This window comes from Heptranchias perlo, chromosome 28 (genome assembly GCF_035084215.1).
Source record: "Heptranchias perlo isolate sHepPer1 chromosome 28, sHepPer1.hap1, whole genome shotgun sequence".
Classification (NCBI taxonomy): domain Eukaryota; kingdom Metazoa; phylum Chordata; class Chondrichthyes; order Hexanchiformes; family Hexanchidae; genus Heptranchias; species Heptranchias perlo.
Genome location: NC_090352.1, coordinates 4,537,049 through 4,557,441, shown reverse-complemented (window position 1 = coordinate 4,557,441; position 20,393 = coordinate 4,537,049). Strand labels below are relative to the sequence as shown.

The 20,393-nt window shown below is 48.5% G+C and overlaps 1 protein-coding gene across 1 annotated transcript; it reads left to right on the top strand.

Annotated features, from left to right (window-relative positions):
* Positions 1–404: 404 nt before the first annotated feature.
* On the top strand, positions 405–4,653 carry LOC137344791 (uncharacterized). Its single transcript, XM_068007947.1, has one exon. It carries the CDS (start codon positions 820–822, stop codon positions 3,052–3,054), a length of 2,235 nt encoding a protein of 744 aa, XP_067864048.1. The 5' UTR covers positions 405–819; the 3' UTR covers positions 3,055–4,653.
* Positions 4,654–20,393: the final 15,740 nt, after the last annotated feature.

Sequence of the window (20,393 nt, the reverse complement as noted above, 5' to 3'; positions counted from 1 at the left end):
CTTCTTTGAAATAGTGCCATGGGATCTTTTAGATCAACCTGAGAGGGCAGACAGGGCCTCAATTTAACATCTCACCCGAAAGACGGCACCTCCAACAGTGCAGCACTCTCTCAGTGGTGTCAGCCTAGATTACGTACTCAAGTCTCTGGAGTCGGGTTTAAACCCCCCAACCTTCTGACACAGAGACGAGAGTACTGCCACTGAGCCATGACTGACACACCATGAGGTGCAGGCAGATTTGGGGCTGGAACAAACCCTTCATTTGTTTGGCCGGAGGATCGCGATCGGAAAGGTTAGCTTTGGGGTGGGCAGTATATGAGTAAATTGAGACATGACGTGCGGTGAGTGCAGCAGGCTTGGAAGGAACAGGTGACTTTGGACCTTTGGTGCCCAATGCTCTCCACCACTGGGGTTTTTCTTTTGTCATGTCTGTGTCTGCTGTCGGGGATTGATTGCTATCGTTAGCCAACAATTCCATCATTGTTGGATCATGCGACTAACGGGATGGCGGAAGGTGAACTCGATGGACTGTGGTCTTTTCTCATCTAGCAATTCCCATATTCCTAAGTAGGTGGCGGCTGCAAGAAACCTGCTGGCACTGAAGGGAAACTTCAGGCTGCACTCAGTGTCGCTGCAGCCACTCTGTTCGACACAGGCCCGGTGGGCAGGGCAGCAGGGAGGCTGGCTGGAAGGGCAAAGCAGGGCCCCACACTCCAAGTCCCTGGCCGGCTGGTCAGCCAGCAGGACAGGCCGAGGCTCGCTCAGAGGCCGGGCCCAGGCACCGAGAAACACAATGAATCCCGCGCCCAGGACTCAATAATGGAGCCGGGTATGTGGGGCTGTCAGCAGGTGAAGAGACCGAGGCTGGAGGCCCGGGACCCGGAGACGGAGAGCGAGGCCCGGAGCCGGCAGGAGGCGGAGAGGCCGGGGATGGAGTCGGAGGCCCGGGGCCTGCGGGTAGCGGAGAGGCCGGGGATGGAGTCGGAGGCCCGGGGCCTGCGGGTAGCGGAGAGGCCGGGGATGGAGTCGGAGGCCCGGGGCCTGCGGGTAGCGGAGAGGCCGGGGATGGAGTCGGAGGCCCGGGACCTGCGGGTAGCGGAGAGGCCGGTGACGGACTCGGAGGCCCAGGCCCCGGAGAGCCCTCGGACTGTGGCCGAGGCCCGGGACCGCCAGGACGGCGCTTACTTCCACTCCTACTCGGACGTCTCCATCCACGAGGAGATGATCGCGGACGCGGCCCGGACCGGCTCGTACCGCCGGGCGCTGCAGTGGGGGTGCAGACCGAGGCCGGGGGGTAGGCCCGAGCCGGGGCCTGGGGCTGGAGTTGGGCTACTGCGGGGCCTGACGGTGCTGGACGTGGGCGCGGGCACGGGGATCCTCAGCGTCTTCTGCGCGCAGGCGGGCGCGGCGCGCGTGTACGCGTCGGAGGCGAGCATGGTGATGGCCGAGCGCGCGCGGGAGGTGGTGGAGGCCAACGGGCTGAGCGGCCGCATCCAGATCGTGCGGGGCCGGGTGGAGGACGCCCGCCTGCCCGAGCGGGTGGACGCCATCGTCAGCGAGTGGATGGGCTACGGCCTCATGTACGAGTCGATGCTCCGCAGCGTGCTCCACGCCCGCGACCGCTGGCTCAAGCCCGGAGGCCTGCTCTTCCCCTGCCGGGCCGAGCTCTACGTCGCCCCGGTGACCGACCCGGCCCTGCAGGAGCGGCTGGCCTTCTGGGCCGGGGTGAGGGAGCGGCACGGGGTCGACATGGCCTGCATGGCCGCCTTCGCCCGCCGCTGCCTCATGAACGACGAGATGGCGGTGGGCGCCCTGCACGGCGAGGACGTGCTGGCCCGGCCGGCCAGGTTCGCCTCCATCGACCTCTACACGGTCACCGAGCAGCAGCTCGGGGAGCTGGGCGGCCTGTTCACCGCCTCCTCCTTCGGCATCGCCACCATGCATGCTTTCGCTGTCTGGTTTTCTGTTATTTTCCCCACGTCTGCCCGTGCAGCCGGTGCCGATGCCTATGGCCCCCGTGCAGCCGGTGCCAGTGCCTATGGCCCCAGTGCAACCAGCGCCGATGCCTATGGCCCCCGTGCAGCCGGTGCCTATGGCCCCAGTGCAACCAGCGCCGGTGCCTATGGCCCCAGTGCAGTCGGTGCCACTGCCTATGGTGCCAGTGCCTATGGCCCCCGTGCAACCAGCGCCGATGCCTATGGCCCCCGTGCAGCCAGCGCCAGTGCCTATGGCCCCCATGCAGCCGGCGCCAGTGCCTATGGCCCCCGTGCAGCCGGCGCCAGTGCCTATGGCCCCCGTGCAGCCGGTGCCTATGGCCCCCGTGCAGCAGGCGCCGATGCCTATGGCCCCCGTGCAGCAGGCGCCGATGCCTATGGCCCCCGTGCAGCCGGCGCCGATGCCTATGGCCCCCGTGCAGCCGGTGCCTATGGCCCCCGTGCAGCCGGTGCCTATGGCCCCCGTGCAGCCGGTGCCTATGGGCCCCGTGCAGCCGGCGCCGATGCCTATGGCCCCCGTGCAGCCGGCGCCGATGCCTATGGCCCCCGTGCAGCCGGCACCGATGCCTATGGCCCCCGTGCAGCCGGCGCCGATGCCTATGGCCCCCGTGCAGCCGGCGCCGATGCCTATGGCCCACGTGCAGCCGGTGTCAATGGTCGGCATGCAGCCAGTGCCAATGCCCCATGTGTAGCCAGTGCCCGTTCCATTGGTGTCAATGCTGACGGCCCCCACACAGTCACAGCCAACGGTGATGGCCCCCATGCATTTAATGCCGGTGCTGATGACCACATGACAGCTGATGTCTATGCTGATGACCTTGAGCCAGTTGTTTTGTCCACTTCGCCTTTCGCTGAGGAAACGCATTGGAAACAGTCCTTGCTTTACCTGGACGAACCTGTCCAAGTCTTCCAGGACACCGTGATAAAAGGAAAAATAACTTTAACTCCAGCAGAAGATAACCCAAGACATCTCCGGGTATCCTTGACTTATGAGATTGGAGATAGTGGGAAGAAAATGAAAATATTCAAAATGGGGGAGGATTTCTCTTCTTTTGAATGACATTTTTGGTGCGTGCGTGTGGACACTTCAGTGACTGAACATTTTTCACCACACACCTTTTCACTATTTAGTTTCCAGTTGTTTTCCCAACTGATGCTACTGACCTAATCGCCCTTTGAAAGACTCATTGTGAGAAAACCTGCCTTAACTCAACGAACCCATTCAGGGAGCCAAAGGGAGAAATAGCCAAGTCAGGAAAAAGACCTACACCTCTGAGTGTCACTGAGTTATGAGATTGGAGGTTGGGGACAAAAACAAAATAATTCAGAATGAAGGGAGGATTCCTGCTTTGAATGCATTGCCGTTCATGCGTGTGTACTTTCGTTAATTTTAATAACTTAATGGACGGATTTGTTTTTGTTTGTCAGTCCAGTGTATCACATATTTTGATCTGTGTGAATTGTTGCTGTAGTGAATGGAAAGTTTACATATTGCTTCTAGCACTAAACTGCTAGTTTTTATAATGCTGGAGCTAGTGCTCACATGAAGTAAATTGGCTGTTGGTTGAAACAGATTCTGGTTACATCCATACAGGCCAAGAAGTAACTAAATTCAATTCCTGGTTGTTGCTGCTTTCGCTAATCGTTAGGCAGAGTGTTGGCTTCGGTACCCTAGGGAAGGGGAAAAATAAGCCAGATTCAATCTGAAAAGAGGAAAGACAAGTCAATGTTTGGGGTAAATACCCTACATCAATTCTATTTGAAACATCAACCTATCCTTTTTCTATTTTCAAATGCTGACTGACTTGTTGTGTACTTGCAGTTTCTTTACTGGTTCATTACAAAGTACTACCGTGACATTCTAGCCTTGTCTGCAATTGGTTTTGATACAAATTAATAGATCTTCAGTTAAACCAGTTTCAAGCTTCTCTTAACTAACTATCCTTCTCTGGGCTGCTTTGGCCTGGCTTCCAGACCAACAGCAATATTAAAATAAAACGAAACCTTTCCACTGTGTGCTGTGAATATGCTATGATGACGGAGATTCATGAATCGAAGTCTAAATCCTCAATGGTGGAGCAGTTAGAGTCAACTCACCATATCCTAAAGTATTCTATGTGTAATTGGTGATGTACAAAGCAGGTCAAAGCAGTATTTGTCACAGCCATTGTTTTGTATTGTACCAAATTAGATCATAAGTTGTATTTTGTTTAATTCTTTGAATGAACACATACTATTTATTTCTAAAACTCTAAGTTTCCGTTTATTTTTCTTCATGGGTAATTTTGTGTGTTTCTGTATAATATATATTTCACACAAAAAGATCCATGGCACTTTCAAAGATGGGCAGGAACTTTCTGTGTTCTGCCAGTGTTCCTCCAACCAACACTACCAAAAAGCAATTGCTAATTCATCTAATTTTCTGTCTGTGGGAAATAGCTGTACAGATATTGGCTGTTGTGTTTGCCTAAACAACAGTGACTACACTTCAAAAGTAATTCTTTAAGTGCCAGCCTTGGCTCAGTGGTAGCACTCCTGCCTTTGAGTCAGCCCCACTCCAGAGACTTGAGCACATCAAGGCTGACACTTCCATGCAGTACTGAGGGAGTGTCGGAGATGCCGTCCAATATTTATCCCTTAATAAATATCACTAAAAACAGATTATCTGGTCATTTATCTCTTTGCTATTTGTGGGATCTTGCTGTGCACAAATTGGCTGCTGCATTTTCCTACATTACAATAGTGACTACACTTCAAAAGTACTTCATTGGCTGTAAAGAGCTTTGGGACGTCCTGAGGTGAGAAGGTGCTTTATAAATGTAAGTTCGATCTTGTGTACGTTAGTCAATGTCTTGTTTCGCGCTATGGGTTGTTACAACTCTAAAAGGGGTACAAGGAACAGAGAGATCTGGGGGTATATGTGCGCAAATAGTTGAAGGTGGCAGGGCAGTTTGAGAAAGTAAATAGGGGCATAGAGTACAAAAGTATGGAAGTCATGGTTGTAGATCAGAAAGAGCAGCAATCCCTCAGGCACTCCACCCAATATTTTGCCCTGTCCTGGCATCCCCTGCCAACAAGTAGCCCCTACTTTCTTTCCTTCAGCCAATTTCTTGCTAATGTCCAAGTTTTACATTGAATTTCTATAGCTTTTAACTTCTACAGCCCCTCTCTTTGGTCATGCAGGATCTTGTCAATCTGAAGCCATGTTGCCAGCTATTTACCAGATTATCCCTGAGCCATCCAGCTGACACTCTTAGCAATAAAAATGGGTTCCAGTAAGTTAAGAGTAACACATTTATTGGAGCTGGACAATCTTTCCTCTGTAAACAGTCCACTTGTCTGCAACAGAGGTGATAAAGTATTTATTACAAATGTATGGCAGGATTATAGGATATTAGGTAATAAACACAGTAGCGCCTGTGTTCTTGTCACATACAATTAAATCAGTAAAGAAAAATTATGCTAACTTCAGTGATTAATGCTTTAATGTACGAGCATAGAATGTAAATCCACCCACATACAGCTCGACTGTCTGGCTGTGCCTCTGCTGCTGAGTGTCCAACTGCCCATATTATAAAATGATCCTCGTCGTTAAACAGATGCGAGTTTCAGTGGAAATGCAGTCCGTCGTCACTGGTTTACCAGTTGGCACAAAAATATGGTATTAAACAATGACCAAAGAACAGGTAGGTGGGCTTTAGCACATACTAGACAATATAGTTCCAGGCCAACTGGGTGCAGCATGGATTTTGCAATGGGGAGGGGGTAAAGACTAGTAATCCAGACAACATGAGTTCAAATCCCACCATCGCAATTTGGGAATTTGAATTCAGTTTTTAAAAATCTGGAAATTTAAAAAAACGGTGGTATCAGTAAAAGTGACCACGAAGCTGTCTGTCATAAAAACCCAGGTAGCTCACTAATGTCCTTTAGGGAAGGAAACCTGCTTACTCTGCCTGGCCTAGATGTGACTCCAGTCCCACACCAACATAGTTGACTCTTAACTGCTCTCTAAAGTGGCCTAGCAAACCACTCAGTTGTATCAAGCCACCACAGTGGCCCACCATCAGCTTCTCAGGGCAACTAGGGACGGGCAATAAATGCTGGCCTTGCCAGCGATACCCACATCTTGGGAATGAAAAAAAAAATTACAAAATTTATGCGTGACATTAGAAGCATATTTCAGTGCCACCAATCGAGTCTACCATGCAGCAATGTGAGCCATAGATGTGCATCTGAAAGAGGTGAAAGATTACCTGAATGCTTTGCATGCTGCCTAAATGAGCCTGCACTAGATTGCTAGTAAAGTGAGTGAGATATTCAGTACCTGTGGTACTGCTGTGTATCAAGAGCAGTGACCTGCATTATTGCTCCCCGAGACCTGCTCAGCACCCGATGAATAGTGTGTCTCATAAGGTGACCCAGAAGTATTTGTATAAAAGGGAGACCTTCTTTTCATGTTGGCTCTTTGAAGTGATGTGAATCATTTGCATTTTGACCAGTACCTGCTGTGTATTTATCCATCTATTTCTATACCTCTTTTCTGTTTAGTTCTTTAGTTGCTTTGCCAGGAACTAACTAACTTGGCAAAGCAACTAATGAATGAAAGGCTCAGAGCTGCACTCCATTTGCTCTCTGTCTGTTTCGCTAGGAATATTTCATTGTGTTCTTTCCAAATGGGTATCACTCTGCACATCCACCTGTATCTGCATGCTTTGGAATTACATAGAATTACATTAAGTCTACACAGAAACAGGCCATTCGGCCCAACTGGTGTATGCCGGTGTTTATGCTCCACACGAGCCTCCTCCCACCCCTCTTCATCTAACCCTATCAGCATATCCTTCTATTCCTTTCTCCCTTGTGTTTATCGAGCTTCCCCTTAAATGTATCTATGCTATTTGCCTCAACTACTTCGTGAGGTGGTGAGTTCCACATTCTTATCATTCTTTGGGTAAAGAAGTTTCTCCTGAATTCCCTATTGGATTTATTGGTGACTATCTTATATCTATGGCCCTAAAGTTGGCCTCCCCCACAAGCAGAAACATCTTCCCTACATCTACCCTTTCATTAGCTTAAAGACCTCTATTAGGTCACCCCGCAGACTATTGAGCCTTTCCTGATAAGTATAACCTCTCAGTTCTGGTATTGTCCGAGTGAATCTTTTTTGCACCTTCTCCAATGCCTCTTTATCCTTTTTATAATATCGAGTCCAGAGCTGTGCACAGTAATATGGAGGAGGATCAGAGCAGGCATGCCAGATAGGTGCGTTTATACCTTAGATGCTCAATTAGAACCGGCCCTTATGCCACCGCATGTGTAAAGGGCCAGACGACCGTACCTGAAGATGTGCAAAGACACCTGCATGTGGGCACTACCATTCCCAAAGGTGGCCATCATGGAACTATGCACACTCCTGCAGCCAGATCTGGAAACCAGTTCCATGATCAGGACTCTGTCAATGTTGTCAAGCTAACTACTGAACTTTTATACCACTGTGTCCTTCCAAGCAACAGCAAGAGATATCTGCCAAATCTTCCAACCTGCAGTGCACAGTTGCTCCGTGCAAGTCATAGAAGCCTTGTTTGTCCTGGCCAGTGAATTCATCTATTTCCCCATGGAAAGCACACAACACAAAAGAGCCCTGCACTTTTACCTTTCGGCTAGATTCCCCATTGTGCAGGTCACTATTGATAGCACGCATGTGGCATATGGACTCCTAACCCCAATGTCACCTTCTTGAACAGAAATCCCATATATGTGCCATTGGTCTAACCATAGGCAACAAATAATATACCTGACTATTACCCTGGAAGTTGCTATGACTCACTCATTTTATGCCAGTCCACAGAAGTAAAATGCAATGGGCAAGAGCACTGAATGGATGCCGCCTGAGGAACTAAGTTATCTGCTGCAGCCATGGCTACTTACCTATTGATGCACTGAAGGACAAGACCTGGACAGCAATTTAATGAGAGACACAATGCTACCGGACTCTTGGAGCAGGCATCAACATTTTGAAGGTTTAGATGCCTTGACCAATTGGGGGAGTGCTGATGTATAGCCTGGCCAAGATGCCCAGAAGTATTGTTGCCCACTGTGTCTCACACAACTTTGCCCTCTGAAGGAGCCTTGCTATGGAGCAGGCAAGCGAAGACATGCAGCAGCAAGCAGAGGCAAACGCCGATCCAACCAGGGGACAGAAGGCTTGTCAGCATAAGGAACCGATCACTTAGCAAGATTCATAAGGCAGACCTTCATGCAGGACACAATTACGCGCCTGAAACATCCAGTGCACAATAGTTATCTGCATGCGTGCCCAGTATCCTTGCCAGATAAGCACTGTCTCCATTGGCACCCTCCATACATCAAGGTCCATGAATACTATCTCATCTCTCCACAACTACTTATTCTTCTCCATCCCAAATGAACTCTCGCTCTTTCCGAGGAGCCAAGGGTCACAACTGTCTGCATGCACTAGTTATATCCAGTCTTCACCTGTAAGCAGGTAGACAAGAGACATATGTTGGAATAAGATAAATTGATCCTATGCTCCTAGCAGGGATTTACGTAAGTTGGAATGAGAGATGTGTGTCACCCAAGTGTCCAGACCAGCAACCAACTTATGTGAGTTTGTGAACATGCAGTGTGCGGATACTTTGTATGGCAATGTGTTTGCTACATTTCATGGGCCATAGGGCAAATGCATTGTGAAGGCAGCAATGCAGAGTGCCCTGTTGAAACACAGACACGCATGTAACTTTAGTGCATTCTCTCACTGCAATGCTGCACTAAGTTTACAGTGTAATAGGAACATAGGAACAGAAATAGGCCATTCAGCCTTAGTGTTGTCAATATTCCTTGTAAGACAACAGTGTTAATTGCGCACAGTGTGTGCACATCTACCTTGGAAATCTTGTGTTGCCCAGCAAATTTCTTCCTCACCTGCCCCAGATTTGGGCTAGTGTTAACTCATTGTGCAGCTTCCATCCAAGGTGCTCTTGACTGGAGGATGCCCCTCCACTTGAAAAAGATCTATCCTTTTCTTAGCATCTTTATAGTAGCAACTTAGAATGGTGTGTCTGTCGGCGCCTTGCTTTTATCTGTAAATTTAGAGGCATTTTCACTTTAAGTGGGACCAGCAGCCCTTTATTAGCTGCTGGCACTGGCTATCCAGCCCCTTGAACTCAGTGCACTCCGGGCGCATTGTGCCAGTAGCACCAAATATCTCTTGACTGAGCTGACTCTACTTCATAGGGCACGGTCAGCTCACAACGTTACAGCCGCATGCTGTGCCCAAGGAGCAGGGGTCCCGGTGCAGAGGCACTGGGATCCCATTATTAGCCCTATTGTGCCGTGTATTCTATGGCCATATACTTTGAGTAGGTACATTCTGTGTAGTCTTTGACAATCTTCCTTAGGCCTGAGGACCTCTTCCTCATTTGCACCCAGGATCTATAAGAGGTGGATTCACTCGCTCAGCCACCTCTAGCCAAGTATTTCTGACATTGGCCTCTATAGGCAGCTGCACCTCAGGTTCAAGGAGGTGACCCTCCTTTGCTGCACTCCTTCGGAGCACCTTCAGGGTGTCATCCACAAATGGGGGTGCCTTGCTTCTCCCCTATTGCTGAACAGTCCAGTATCTGATTTGTTGCGTTTAAATCCAGCTCACCTTTATGTGTAAACAGCAGCCCTTTTAGAGCTACTGGTACGTTGAATACCCCACTGCCTTCACCACCCCCCCATCATCAAGCTCCCTGTACCCAATGCAATTAAGCAGGGAGTGTGTGTGAATGATGTAAGTGAGCTGACCTCATCAGTCAAAATGCATACAAGGCACAGCAATCCAGTGACAGTGCATTAGGACTAGAATATCAACCCGAATATGACACAGTTTGTTACAGTTCAGACGTTTTTCCCAACACTTCTTGTTAGATTTTTGTTAGGTAAGGTTATTAAGGATTACGGAACCAAGGCAGTTAGATGGAGTTAAGAATGGTGGTGGACAATTAAACAACTAGCGGGAGGAGGAGGCTCTGTAAACATCCCCATCCTCAACGATGGCGGAGTCCAGCACGTGAGTGCAAAAGACAAGGCTGAAGCGTTTGCAACCATCTTCAGCCAGAAGTGCCGAGTGGATGATCCATCTCGGCCTCCTCCCGATATCCCCACCATCACAGAAGCCAGTCTTCAGCCAATTCAATTCCCTCCACGTGATATCAAGAAATGGCTGAGTGCACTGGATACAGCAAAGGCTATGGGCCCCGACAACATCCCGGCTGTAGTGCTGAAGACTTGTGCCTCAGAACTAGCTGCGCCTCTAGCCAAGCTGTTCCAGTTCAGCTACAACACTGGCATCTACCCGACAATGTGGAAAATTGCCCAGGTATGTCCTGTCCACAAAAAGCAGGACAAATCCAATCCGGCCAATTACTGCCCCATCAGTCTACTCTCAATCATCAGTAAAGTGATGGAAGGTGTCGTCGACAGTGCTATCAAGCGGCACTTACTCACCAATAACCTGCTCACCGATGCTTAGTTTGGGTTCCGCCAGGACCACTCGGCTCCAGACCACATTACAGCCTTGGTGCAAACATGGACAAAAGAGCTGAATTCCAGAGGTGAGGTGAGAGTGACTGCCCTTGACATCAAGGCAGCATTTGACCGAGTGTGGCACCAAGGAGCCCGAGTAAAATTGAAGTCAATGGGAATCAAAGGGAAAACTCTCCAGTGGCTGGAGTCATACCTAGCACAAAGGAAGATGGTAGTGGTTGTTGGAGGCCAATCATCTCAGCCCCAGGACATTGCTGCAGGAGTTCCTCAGGGCAGTGTCCTAGGCCCAACCATCTTCAGCTGCTTCATCAATGACCTTCCCTCCATCATAAGGTCAGAAATGGGGATGTTCGCTGATGATTGCACAGTGTTCAGTTCCATTCACAACCCCTCAGATAATGAAGCAGTCCGTGCCCGAATGCAACACGACCTGGACAACATCCAGGCTTGGGCTGATAAGTGCAAGTAACATTCGCGCCAGACAAGTGCCAGGCAATGACCATCTCCAACAAGAGAGTGTCCAACCACCTCCCCTTGACATTCAACGGCATTACCATTACCGAATCCCCCACCATCAACATCCTGGGGGTCACCATTGACCAGAAACTTAACTGGACCAGCCATATAAATACTGTGGCTACAAGAGCAGGTCAGAGGCTGGGTATTCTGCGGCGAGTGACTCACCTCCTGACTCCCCAAAGCCTTTCCACCATCTACAAGGCACAAGTCAGGAGTGTGATGGAATACTCTCCACTTGCCTGGATGAGTGCAGCTCCAACAACACTCAAGAAGCTCGACACTATCCAGGCCAAAGCAGCCCGCTTGATTGACACCCCATCCGCCACCCTAAACATTCACTCCCTTCACCACCGGCGCACAGTGGCTGCAGTGTGTACCATCCACAGGATGCACTGCAGCAACTTGCCAAGGCTTCTTCGACAGCACCTCCCAAACCCGCAACCTCTACCACCTGGAAGGACAAGAGCAGCAGGTACATGGGAACAACAGCACCTGCACGTTCCCCTCCAAGTCACACACCATCCGGACTTGGAAATATATCGCCGTTCCTTCATCGTCGCTGGGTCAAAATCCTGGAACTCCCTTCCTAACAGCACTGTGGGAGAACCTTCACCACACGGACTGCAGCGGTTCAAGAAGGCTGCTCACCACCACCTTCTCAAGGGCAATTAGGAATGTGCAATAAATGCCAGCCTTGCCAGCGATGCCCACATCCCATGAATGAATAATTAAAAAAGATACAGATCAGCCATGATCTAATTGAATGGCAGAACAGGCTCGAGGGGCTCTTCTTCTTATGTTCTTCCTATGTTCACAGTCCATCACCGGCATATGTTCACAGAGACCAACGTCTCTCATTAAAAACCCTGATACGAACATACGAAAATGATGGACAGGAAAATACCAACTGGTCCATCGAGCCTGCCCCAAACAGTCGTGATGCTTGAAGTAGCCGTGTATTCTCCTCGGAGAGGCACAAAAACAAGGATTGAAAAACCCAGGGCCAATTTAAGGAAACAATATCTGGAAAATTCCTCTCCGACCCCCCACTTTGGTGATCAATACTAGTGTAGGACCCTAAATTATATTACCTTATATATGCCGTAATCTTCGCCCCAGCCAGGCCTCTGTAAGTGGATGTACTGGGTCATCACTGCCAAAGGAAACAACATGATTCCCTTGGATATAGAGCTGGCTGAAGCTGGATTTATCCTATCTCTATCACCATACTGATATCACTCTGATAACTGTCATAGGAAGATTGGAGGCAACATATGCCAGGTTGGAGACAGGATGGGAGGGGCCATTAGAAAGATGCTGCTACATGAATGGTTCAGAAGTTGTTCGCATCAGAGCAGGTGGTCAGTCTGGGGCCTGGGAGGACTTTAGAAATAGCTTTGTTATGGCAGCACTCACTCAGAGGGTTGGGGCATGAAGGGTAGCCTATGAAGCCTGGAAGCACTTGCGGGGGGAGGAGGTTGGTGCCTGAGAGTACTTGGGTGGGGTGTGGTGGAATGGATGCACTCAAGGTGAAGTCAGAAGATTGGTGTGACTGAAGAGTTTGGTGTCTTGGAGAACTGGTCATGGAGGCAATCATGAAGGACAGTGGAGGAGACCGGAAGAATGGATCGTTTAGAGGCTCAGCGCACTGGAAGTCTAAAATGTTGTATCAGTGAGGGAGGATGGGGTACGGGAGGAGTTGGGGGGGGAGGTGGAAGTACTGGAACTAGGTGCACTGGAGGAGGACTAGGTTATGGAAGCACTGAGGGTGGGAGATGGGGACTGGTAGCACTGATTGTTAAAGGGCAAAAGTAGGTTCTGAGAGCACTGAGGGTGGGGGTGGGCGGGTGGGTATTGGGGATACTGAGAGGGCTGTTGGGGGCTGAAAACATTGAGGAGGAAGAAGAGAATCAGGACGCACTGAAAGTTGGACTGGTGGCAGTCAGGACACATGACCAGAACCTGAGTATAGGCCCAGGTCCCACGTAATGATGCAGGTCTGGAATCGCCCTTATTCAGGAATGAAGCCCTCAGTACGGATGGATGAACAGGTGGCTTGGAATGCACTAGAGTAGGCAGGCAGGTGAGAGGTCCGCCAGGGAGGCATTCAGTTGGGCCAGCAAGCTGGTGGGCAGAGAAACATTAGGGCTAGGAGAATGACACGGAGCAGGTATGCTGAGACATGCTTGAGGTGGCTTGGGGAGCTTAGTGCTTGCCAAATGTAGTTGTATTTGTGTGTTCAGTCACAGCATCAAAAGAACAGTAGGAGAACCAAAGACAGCAATTTCTGGTGAGAAAACCAATGGATGGGGAACATCTCAGTTGGAAACAACTTGGGAGCAGGAAAAGGTGCCCGGGCACATAAGGAATAACTGGCCAGGGTGAGCAACATTGCGAGTGACTCCGGCCACTTTGGGATCGAGCTGCTGAAAGGAGCACAGGGTAGGGGGGTAAATTGGGTCGGGCCGTTTATGGGAGAGAGAGCGGGTTTGGCCGCTGCAGAGAGCACAGTGAGAAGGTTGATGGGAGAAGGGGGACAGGGTTGAGGGAGGAGGGAGGGAATACTGGGTTATTGGAGATGGAGACAAAATGAAGAGGGGTGGGGTTTTCCTTGATTGACTTGGGCTGCAGCGAATCGGAAATCCAAATGAACGAAGGCCAGCGTAATATTTCAAGCTCCAGCCCAGTAATTCAAATTAAGGCCCCAGGCTCCTGAAACAGTAATAGGCCTTCACAAAAAACATTTTCTAAGGATTTATAACCCTAAAAAGACAACTCCTGAGGAAGAAGAAGCCTTTTATTCTGGATTATTTAAATTTTTTAATGGGTTTTATGTTATAAATATTACCGACATGGGTATATCTTCAGCTATCTAAAACATCAATATGACGGCTCAAATCAAGTTCACAAATTTATTTGATTGGTTGGTTTATGAAATTTGCTAGTTTAGGATTGGTAGCTTTAAATAAAAATTGAGCCATTTGTTTGCCCTCTTCTGCTGCTTGCTCATTCCTCACTGGTGCTTACCGACTGAATCAAACTTTTAATTTGTTCACATTTTGTCAGTGGGATATTTAATGAGTATTGTTTCAGGCAATCATGACTTTTTACACTACCGACCTGTTATAAGTTATGACACCCTGAGGCGTGACACTTTGGGAGGGTGATGCCTCTGAGGCTATACCTGCAGGTGTGACGCCTAAAGCTGTGATGCGATTGATGCATGCTAGATGCCAAACTTCTAATTATATATGGTTTTTATATAGCTTGATGTTATTCTCCAAAGATTGAACCTTCATCTTGAACCTGTACAATTCTCGCGTGTCTGGTATTCCCTTGAGTATAGAGGATTGAGGGGCAATCTGATCGAGGTGTTTAAGATGTTAAAAGGATTTGATGGGTTAGGTACAGAGATTTATTTCCTCTGGTGGGAGAATCAAGACTAAGGGGACATAATCTTAAAATTAGAGCTAGGCCATTTAGGAGTGAAATCAGGAAACAGCTTTTCACTCAAAGGATAATAGAAATCTAGAATTCTCTTCCCTAAAAGGATGTGGATGCTGGGACAATTGGAGCTTGCAGGACTGAGATCAATAGATTTTTGTTAGGTATGGGTATTAGGGGATATGGAGCAAAGACGGATAAATAGGGTTGAGGTGCAGATCAGCCATGATATGATTGCATGGTTCAAAAGGCTGAATGGCCTACTCCTGTTCATAAAGTTCCTATGTCCTATTGTCACACTTGTGTGGACTCACAATGGTTTGCAAGTATTTGTAGTTTTTGCATCAGAATGACCCCGTGGTTTCTCCTGATGGCTCTTCGACTTCCCTGACTCTAATGTTTAATTGTAATAATGTTTGCAAAAATTGGCTATGAAAATCCGCAGCCCCTCCAGCATACTCCTGCCGTAGGTCCGGAAACCTGCCAGGGCCCTGGATACCCTTGGTCCCGGCCTTGCTCTGAAGTTTCCTGAGTGATCTGTTGGTGCGTGGGGCGCAGGGATTCCAAACATTGAAGATCCCGTGTCCCAGGCCTTCACTGGGACCCGGAGTATGGTTGGGGAAAGTACACCCGGTGAGATCAGATATATCTTAGCGACAGGGTCGGAAGTGAGGCCCACCCTGCAGGGTCCAGCATCGAGGCCAGGATCTCAATTTCAAAACAAATTATTTTGATGTGGCCCCCTTGGCAAGAGGGCCATCAGGTGCACTGTTGTTTCCAAGGGGGGAGGGGGAACTTGGTAGCCCCCCCCCCAGATGGGTATCTTCCTCCAGATGTTTTGGCCTTTCCTATTTGGCAGACATCCCTCATGCACCCTTAATGGCCCAGACACCCACCAATGGAATTCAATATACGGAATGTCCTCTGATCCCGGAAAGTCCATCAGGGTCCGAGGCGGGGGTACTTGGCGGGCACGATCTCAACGGAATTGCCGGAATTGCTGGCCCGTTGATTTTTGGAGCCAATATTTCTTTTTCCTCCAATCTCTTGAATATTTGCTAAAAGTTGCTCAGTGGCTGTCAAAAAAAGAACAAATTGGATAAGTTCACACTGATAACAACAACGTGCATTTATACAGAGCCTTTAACGTAGTAAAACATCCCAAGGTGCTTCACAGAAGCGTAATCGGACAAAAAACTTGACACCGTGCCAAAGAAGTAGATATTAGGACAGGTGACCAAAAGCTTGGACAAAGAGGTAGGTTTTAAGGAGCCTCTTATAGAAGAAGAATGAGGCGGAGAGATTTAGGGAGGGAATTCCAGAGCTTACGGCCTAGACGGCTGAAGGCACAGATGCCAGTAGCGGGACGAAGGGAGTGAGAGATGCACAAGAGGCCAGAGTTGGAGGAATGCAGAGTTCTCGGAGGATTGTAGGGCTAGAGGAAAGGCTGGAAGGGAATAGGTGCATTCTGTGGGGTTGTGTGAAAACACAGTAAACTAGAAACAAGCTGCTCAGAATTAAGGCTTTGAGTTATGTATAAGAACTTATACATATATGAATTCTGTTCAGAGCCTTACAGCTGGGAATATGAAAAAAACAACAGCTCAGAGTTTATCCAGGGAGTAGTTGACCCATACAGACCAGGATAACTCTGTGACTGAGGTAGCTGATCTGAGTTAGCCTCAGTTCCCCACGATTTCCACTCCTCATCACTATCCAGTGACATCTGCTTAGGGTTGCCAACCCTCCAAGATTGCCCTAGAGTCTCCAGGAATTGAAGATTAACCTCCTGAACACTGCAGTGAGAAAAATCATAGGGGCATATAAAAAAATGGTGTGTCTTTCTCATTTTCTTTTTTTAGTTACAAAAAATATTGGAAATGGGGGAAAAAGTGATATTTGATTGGGTGGGGAAGTTGGAGGCGGTATGTCATGTGATGAACACTCCAGGAATACGTCCAACCAGAGTTGGCAACCCTACATCGACTGGACATGTGTATGTGAACATGTGTGCGTGTGTGTGTGTGTGTGGAATTGGGTGAGGACAGTATTGTGTGTGGTTGTGATATCCTTGGCAGGTGAGTACATAAGAACATAAGAAATAGGAGCAGGAGTAGGCCAATCGGCCCCTCAAGCCTGCTCCGCCATTCAATAAGATCATGGCTGATCTGATCCTAACCTCAAATTTAAATTCATGTCCAATTTCCTGCCCGCTCCCCGTAGCCCCTAATTCCCTTTACTTCTAGGAAACTGTCTATTTCTGTTTTAAATTTATTTAATGATGTAGCTTCCACAGCTTCCTGGGGCAGCAAATTCCACAGACCTACTACCCTCTGAGTGAAGAAGTTTCTCCTCATCTCAGTTTTGAAAGAGCTGCCCCTTATTCTAAGATTATGCCCCCTAGTTCTAGTTACACCCATCCTTACCACATCCACCCGATCAAGCCCCCTTCACAATCTTATATGTTTCAATAAGATCGCCTCTCATTCTTCTGAACTCCAATGAGTAGAGTCCCAATCTACTCAACCTCTCCTCATATGTCCACCCCCTCATCCCCGGGATTAACCGAGTGAACTTTCTTTGTACTGCCTCGAGAGCAAGTATGTCTTTTCTTAAGTATGGACACCAAAACTGTATGCAGTATTCCAGGTGCGGTCTCACCAATACCTTATATAACTGCAGCAATACCTCCCTGTTTTTATATTCTATCCCCCGAGCAATAAAAGCCAACATTCCGTTGGCCTTCTTGATCAACTGCTGCACCTGCATACTAACTTTTTGATTTTCTTGCACTAGGACCCCCAGATCCCTTTGTACTGCAGTACTTTCCAGTTTCTCGCCATTAAGATAATAACTTGCTCTCTGATTTTTCCTGCCAAAGTGCATAACCTCACATTTTCCAATATTGTATTGCATCTGCCAAATCTCCACCCACTCACCCAGCCTGTCTATATCCCCTTGTAGGTTTTTTATGTCCTCCTCACTCTCTACTTTCCCTCCCATCTTTGTATCATCTGCAAACTTTGATATGTTACACTCGGTCCCCTCCTCCAAATCGTTAATATAGATTGTAAAGAGTTGGGGACCCAGCACCGACCCCTGCAGAACACCACTGGCTACTGGTTGCCAGTCCGAGAATGAACCATTTATCCCAACTCTCTAATGTAGCTGATACATGGATATGGTAAGGCACCACTGGGTGCTGGGAACTGTACCTCAGCAAATAGACAACACGCGCAGGCAGAGAGGGGGAAAACTGGCAACAAAGGTAGAAGTTACGGTTGCAGCGAATTTCAGTATTTGGCGCATTTACAGGAATCATCACTGGGCTAAGGGCTGTGAGGCACTGCCGGAGCTCGTGACTGAAGCAGAGACCGTGGCCAGGATTCTCCTTGAGGTTGCGTAGACGAGGTTAGGGTCGTAGGCACATCTGGACAAGTTGCGATGGCAGATCAGGAGCAGCTCTGAGGATATTTCCGGCCCATGTCAATCTTTAAGAATAGATTAGATCAGCGGTTGCAGGAAAGGGGGATAAAGGGGTATGGGAATATGGGATTAGGACTACTGTTCATGTGGAGGATGAACACCAACATGCACTGGTTGGGCCGAACAGCCTATTTCTGGGTAATTGCTATGTAATTCTGTGTAAAATGCTCCCTTTTAGTTCACGCATAGATCAACATAGGAGGTACAGCACAGGAGAAGGCCATTCGGCAGACAGACAGGAGAGGCTGTGGGAGACAGCATGATAGCAAGAGAAGGTTGGTGCATCAGTTGATGCCTTGAGAGTCAACGTGAATGCCACACTTGCACAGGGCTTCCAAGACCAGGTTGGGGCTGTTCATTCTGTAATGACACTCCACCTCTGAGCCTGTGGCCTGGACCAGTGGACTGCAAGTAGTGGTCACAGATGTTGCTGTCACTCCGAAGACGGTAATGAACCTGCAGCCTTAAGGAACCCATCAAGCCTGCACAGGAGAGCTTCACATAGAAGCTCAGCACTCCTTGACACCGCAAACGAAGGGCTGCTGGAAGTTCATCCCTCTGGAACTGCTGCTTCACTGTGGCAAGAGTCATTTCAGGTCTCCAGGGAAATCTTCCCAGCCACCCACCGCTCAACCTGGTCTCACTCAAGGAGCAGCCTGTAGAAGTAGAAGCTCGAGTAAGCAATGTAGATAGCACGAAGGGTAGACACGGCGTTAAGAAACAGTTGTAAATAGGGTGAATGGATTTTTTGATACCTTTGGGTGAATGTTGTTCTGCACAGTGCTCATGGCTTGAACACAGCGAGTTCTGAGTTATTTCTGTGTATGCTTGCAACTTTTAGGAGTTGGATGGTGGCTGGGGAAATGTAGACTTCTTTCTAAAGCAGAAAATAGACAGATATCTTTGACAGTGAAGGTGGGCAGACAGGTGTGACGTGACTATTTGGGAAGTGAACTTTTATTCATTGAAAGCATTTGGCTATAAGTTGTGTCCTCCTTTCTCTGGCTGCTGGCTGATCTGTTCCACATCTTCTCCTTCCTGTGCATCCTCTTCATATGGTAGAGATGGAGGTCCTTCCTCCCTTCCCATCTTCATCATCAGCATCCCCTCTTATTCCAAAAGCAGAAAATCTTTCTTCATTGCAAAGGTATCTAATACACGGTAAGCTACAATGATTCTGCAGACCCTTGCTGGAATCCACCAGATTTATCCAGACATCTCAAACAGGACTGCAGAATGTTCATAGTCTGCTACATCACACTTCTTGTACCGACACGGACCTCGTGATCTCTGCTGTTCCCCGCTGTTTGCGGAAGCCTTATTGGAGTCATAAGGCGTGACTGCAGGGGAACCATCCTGATACATGGCTTCGAGTCATTAGTGCTGGTTTGGTGGATTGTCATATGATGAAAACATGGGTAACGAGCATTCAGGCGCAGGATAAAGTAATTGGTATTGCACACTAGCTGCACTTCACCTCAATGAAAGACTTCCTGTTAGTGAAATGAAAGAGGTTGTCATGTGGGGCTTTGAAAGGCACATTGTTCCTTGCAACTGTGGGAACCCTGCCAGTCTGTACAATTGGATAGCTCGCTTTCTTTGTTTCTCTGATTCCATTGGGAAGGATACGAAGTGCGCAGCCTGACTGAAGAGAGTATCAGTCACCTATTTTATACATTGGTGAGTTGCTGCATGACTAATGTGGCAAAAGCCATCAAATGCTGTCCGGAAGATCCAGTAGCAAAAACATTCAAACCAGTGGTGACTTGGGCTGGTACAGACCACCGGCGGATGTGAGGGGGTGGGCCTTACTTTAGTGCCCCAGAACAGCCCAAAAATGGGCAGAAATTCGAAGGAAAATGCAGCCCCAAGTTTCTTGAAAGCATCTTTAGCAATGGAGGAGTTTCATTAGAGATCAGAGGAGATCTTGAGGTTATAAGTTTATACTGTGAAAAATTAATTTGCTGCTTTGTGGTCAATGACTTTAAATAGATTGTTCTGAAGACTGACTAAACATTTGTGGTGATTTCCTTTGGTTTTTTTTTGTGGTAGAGTTAGAGGACTTTTGTGTCCTTAATGAAATGCCATCCCAATTTATTAAAGTTTTCTTTTACCCTTCTCCTTCCCTGTTGGTTCTTTGTGCCAGGCACCATCTGTAGACCATACAGTGATCAGGCTACCTGCTGCCCAGCAATTTGGCATTTCTCTAAAACCAGCTGCTGTTATTTGCAGGTGAGTTGTGACCCAGGTTAATGTCCCTCCGATTTCCTCCCCCTTCCACTCCACTCACTGCACACTCATGATAACACAATGAGGTTGGGAGCTTGTCTAACCAAACTAATACCCATATCCTGCCATTGCACACTGAAACTCCGACATACGTCTGCACTTTGGCAC

Bases quoted from the DNA above. Each gene is read 5' to 3' on its own strand.
- LOC137344791 (XM_068007947.1), top strand. From the start codon at position 820: ATGGAGCCGGGTATGTGGGGCTGTCAGCAGGTGAAGAGACCGAGGCTG.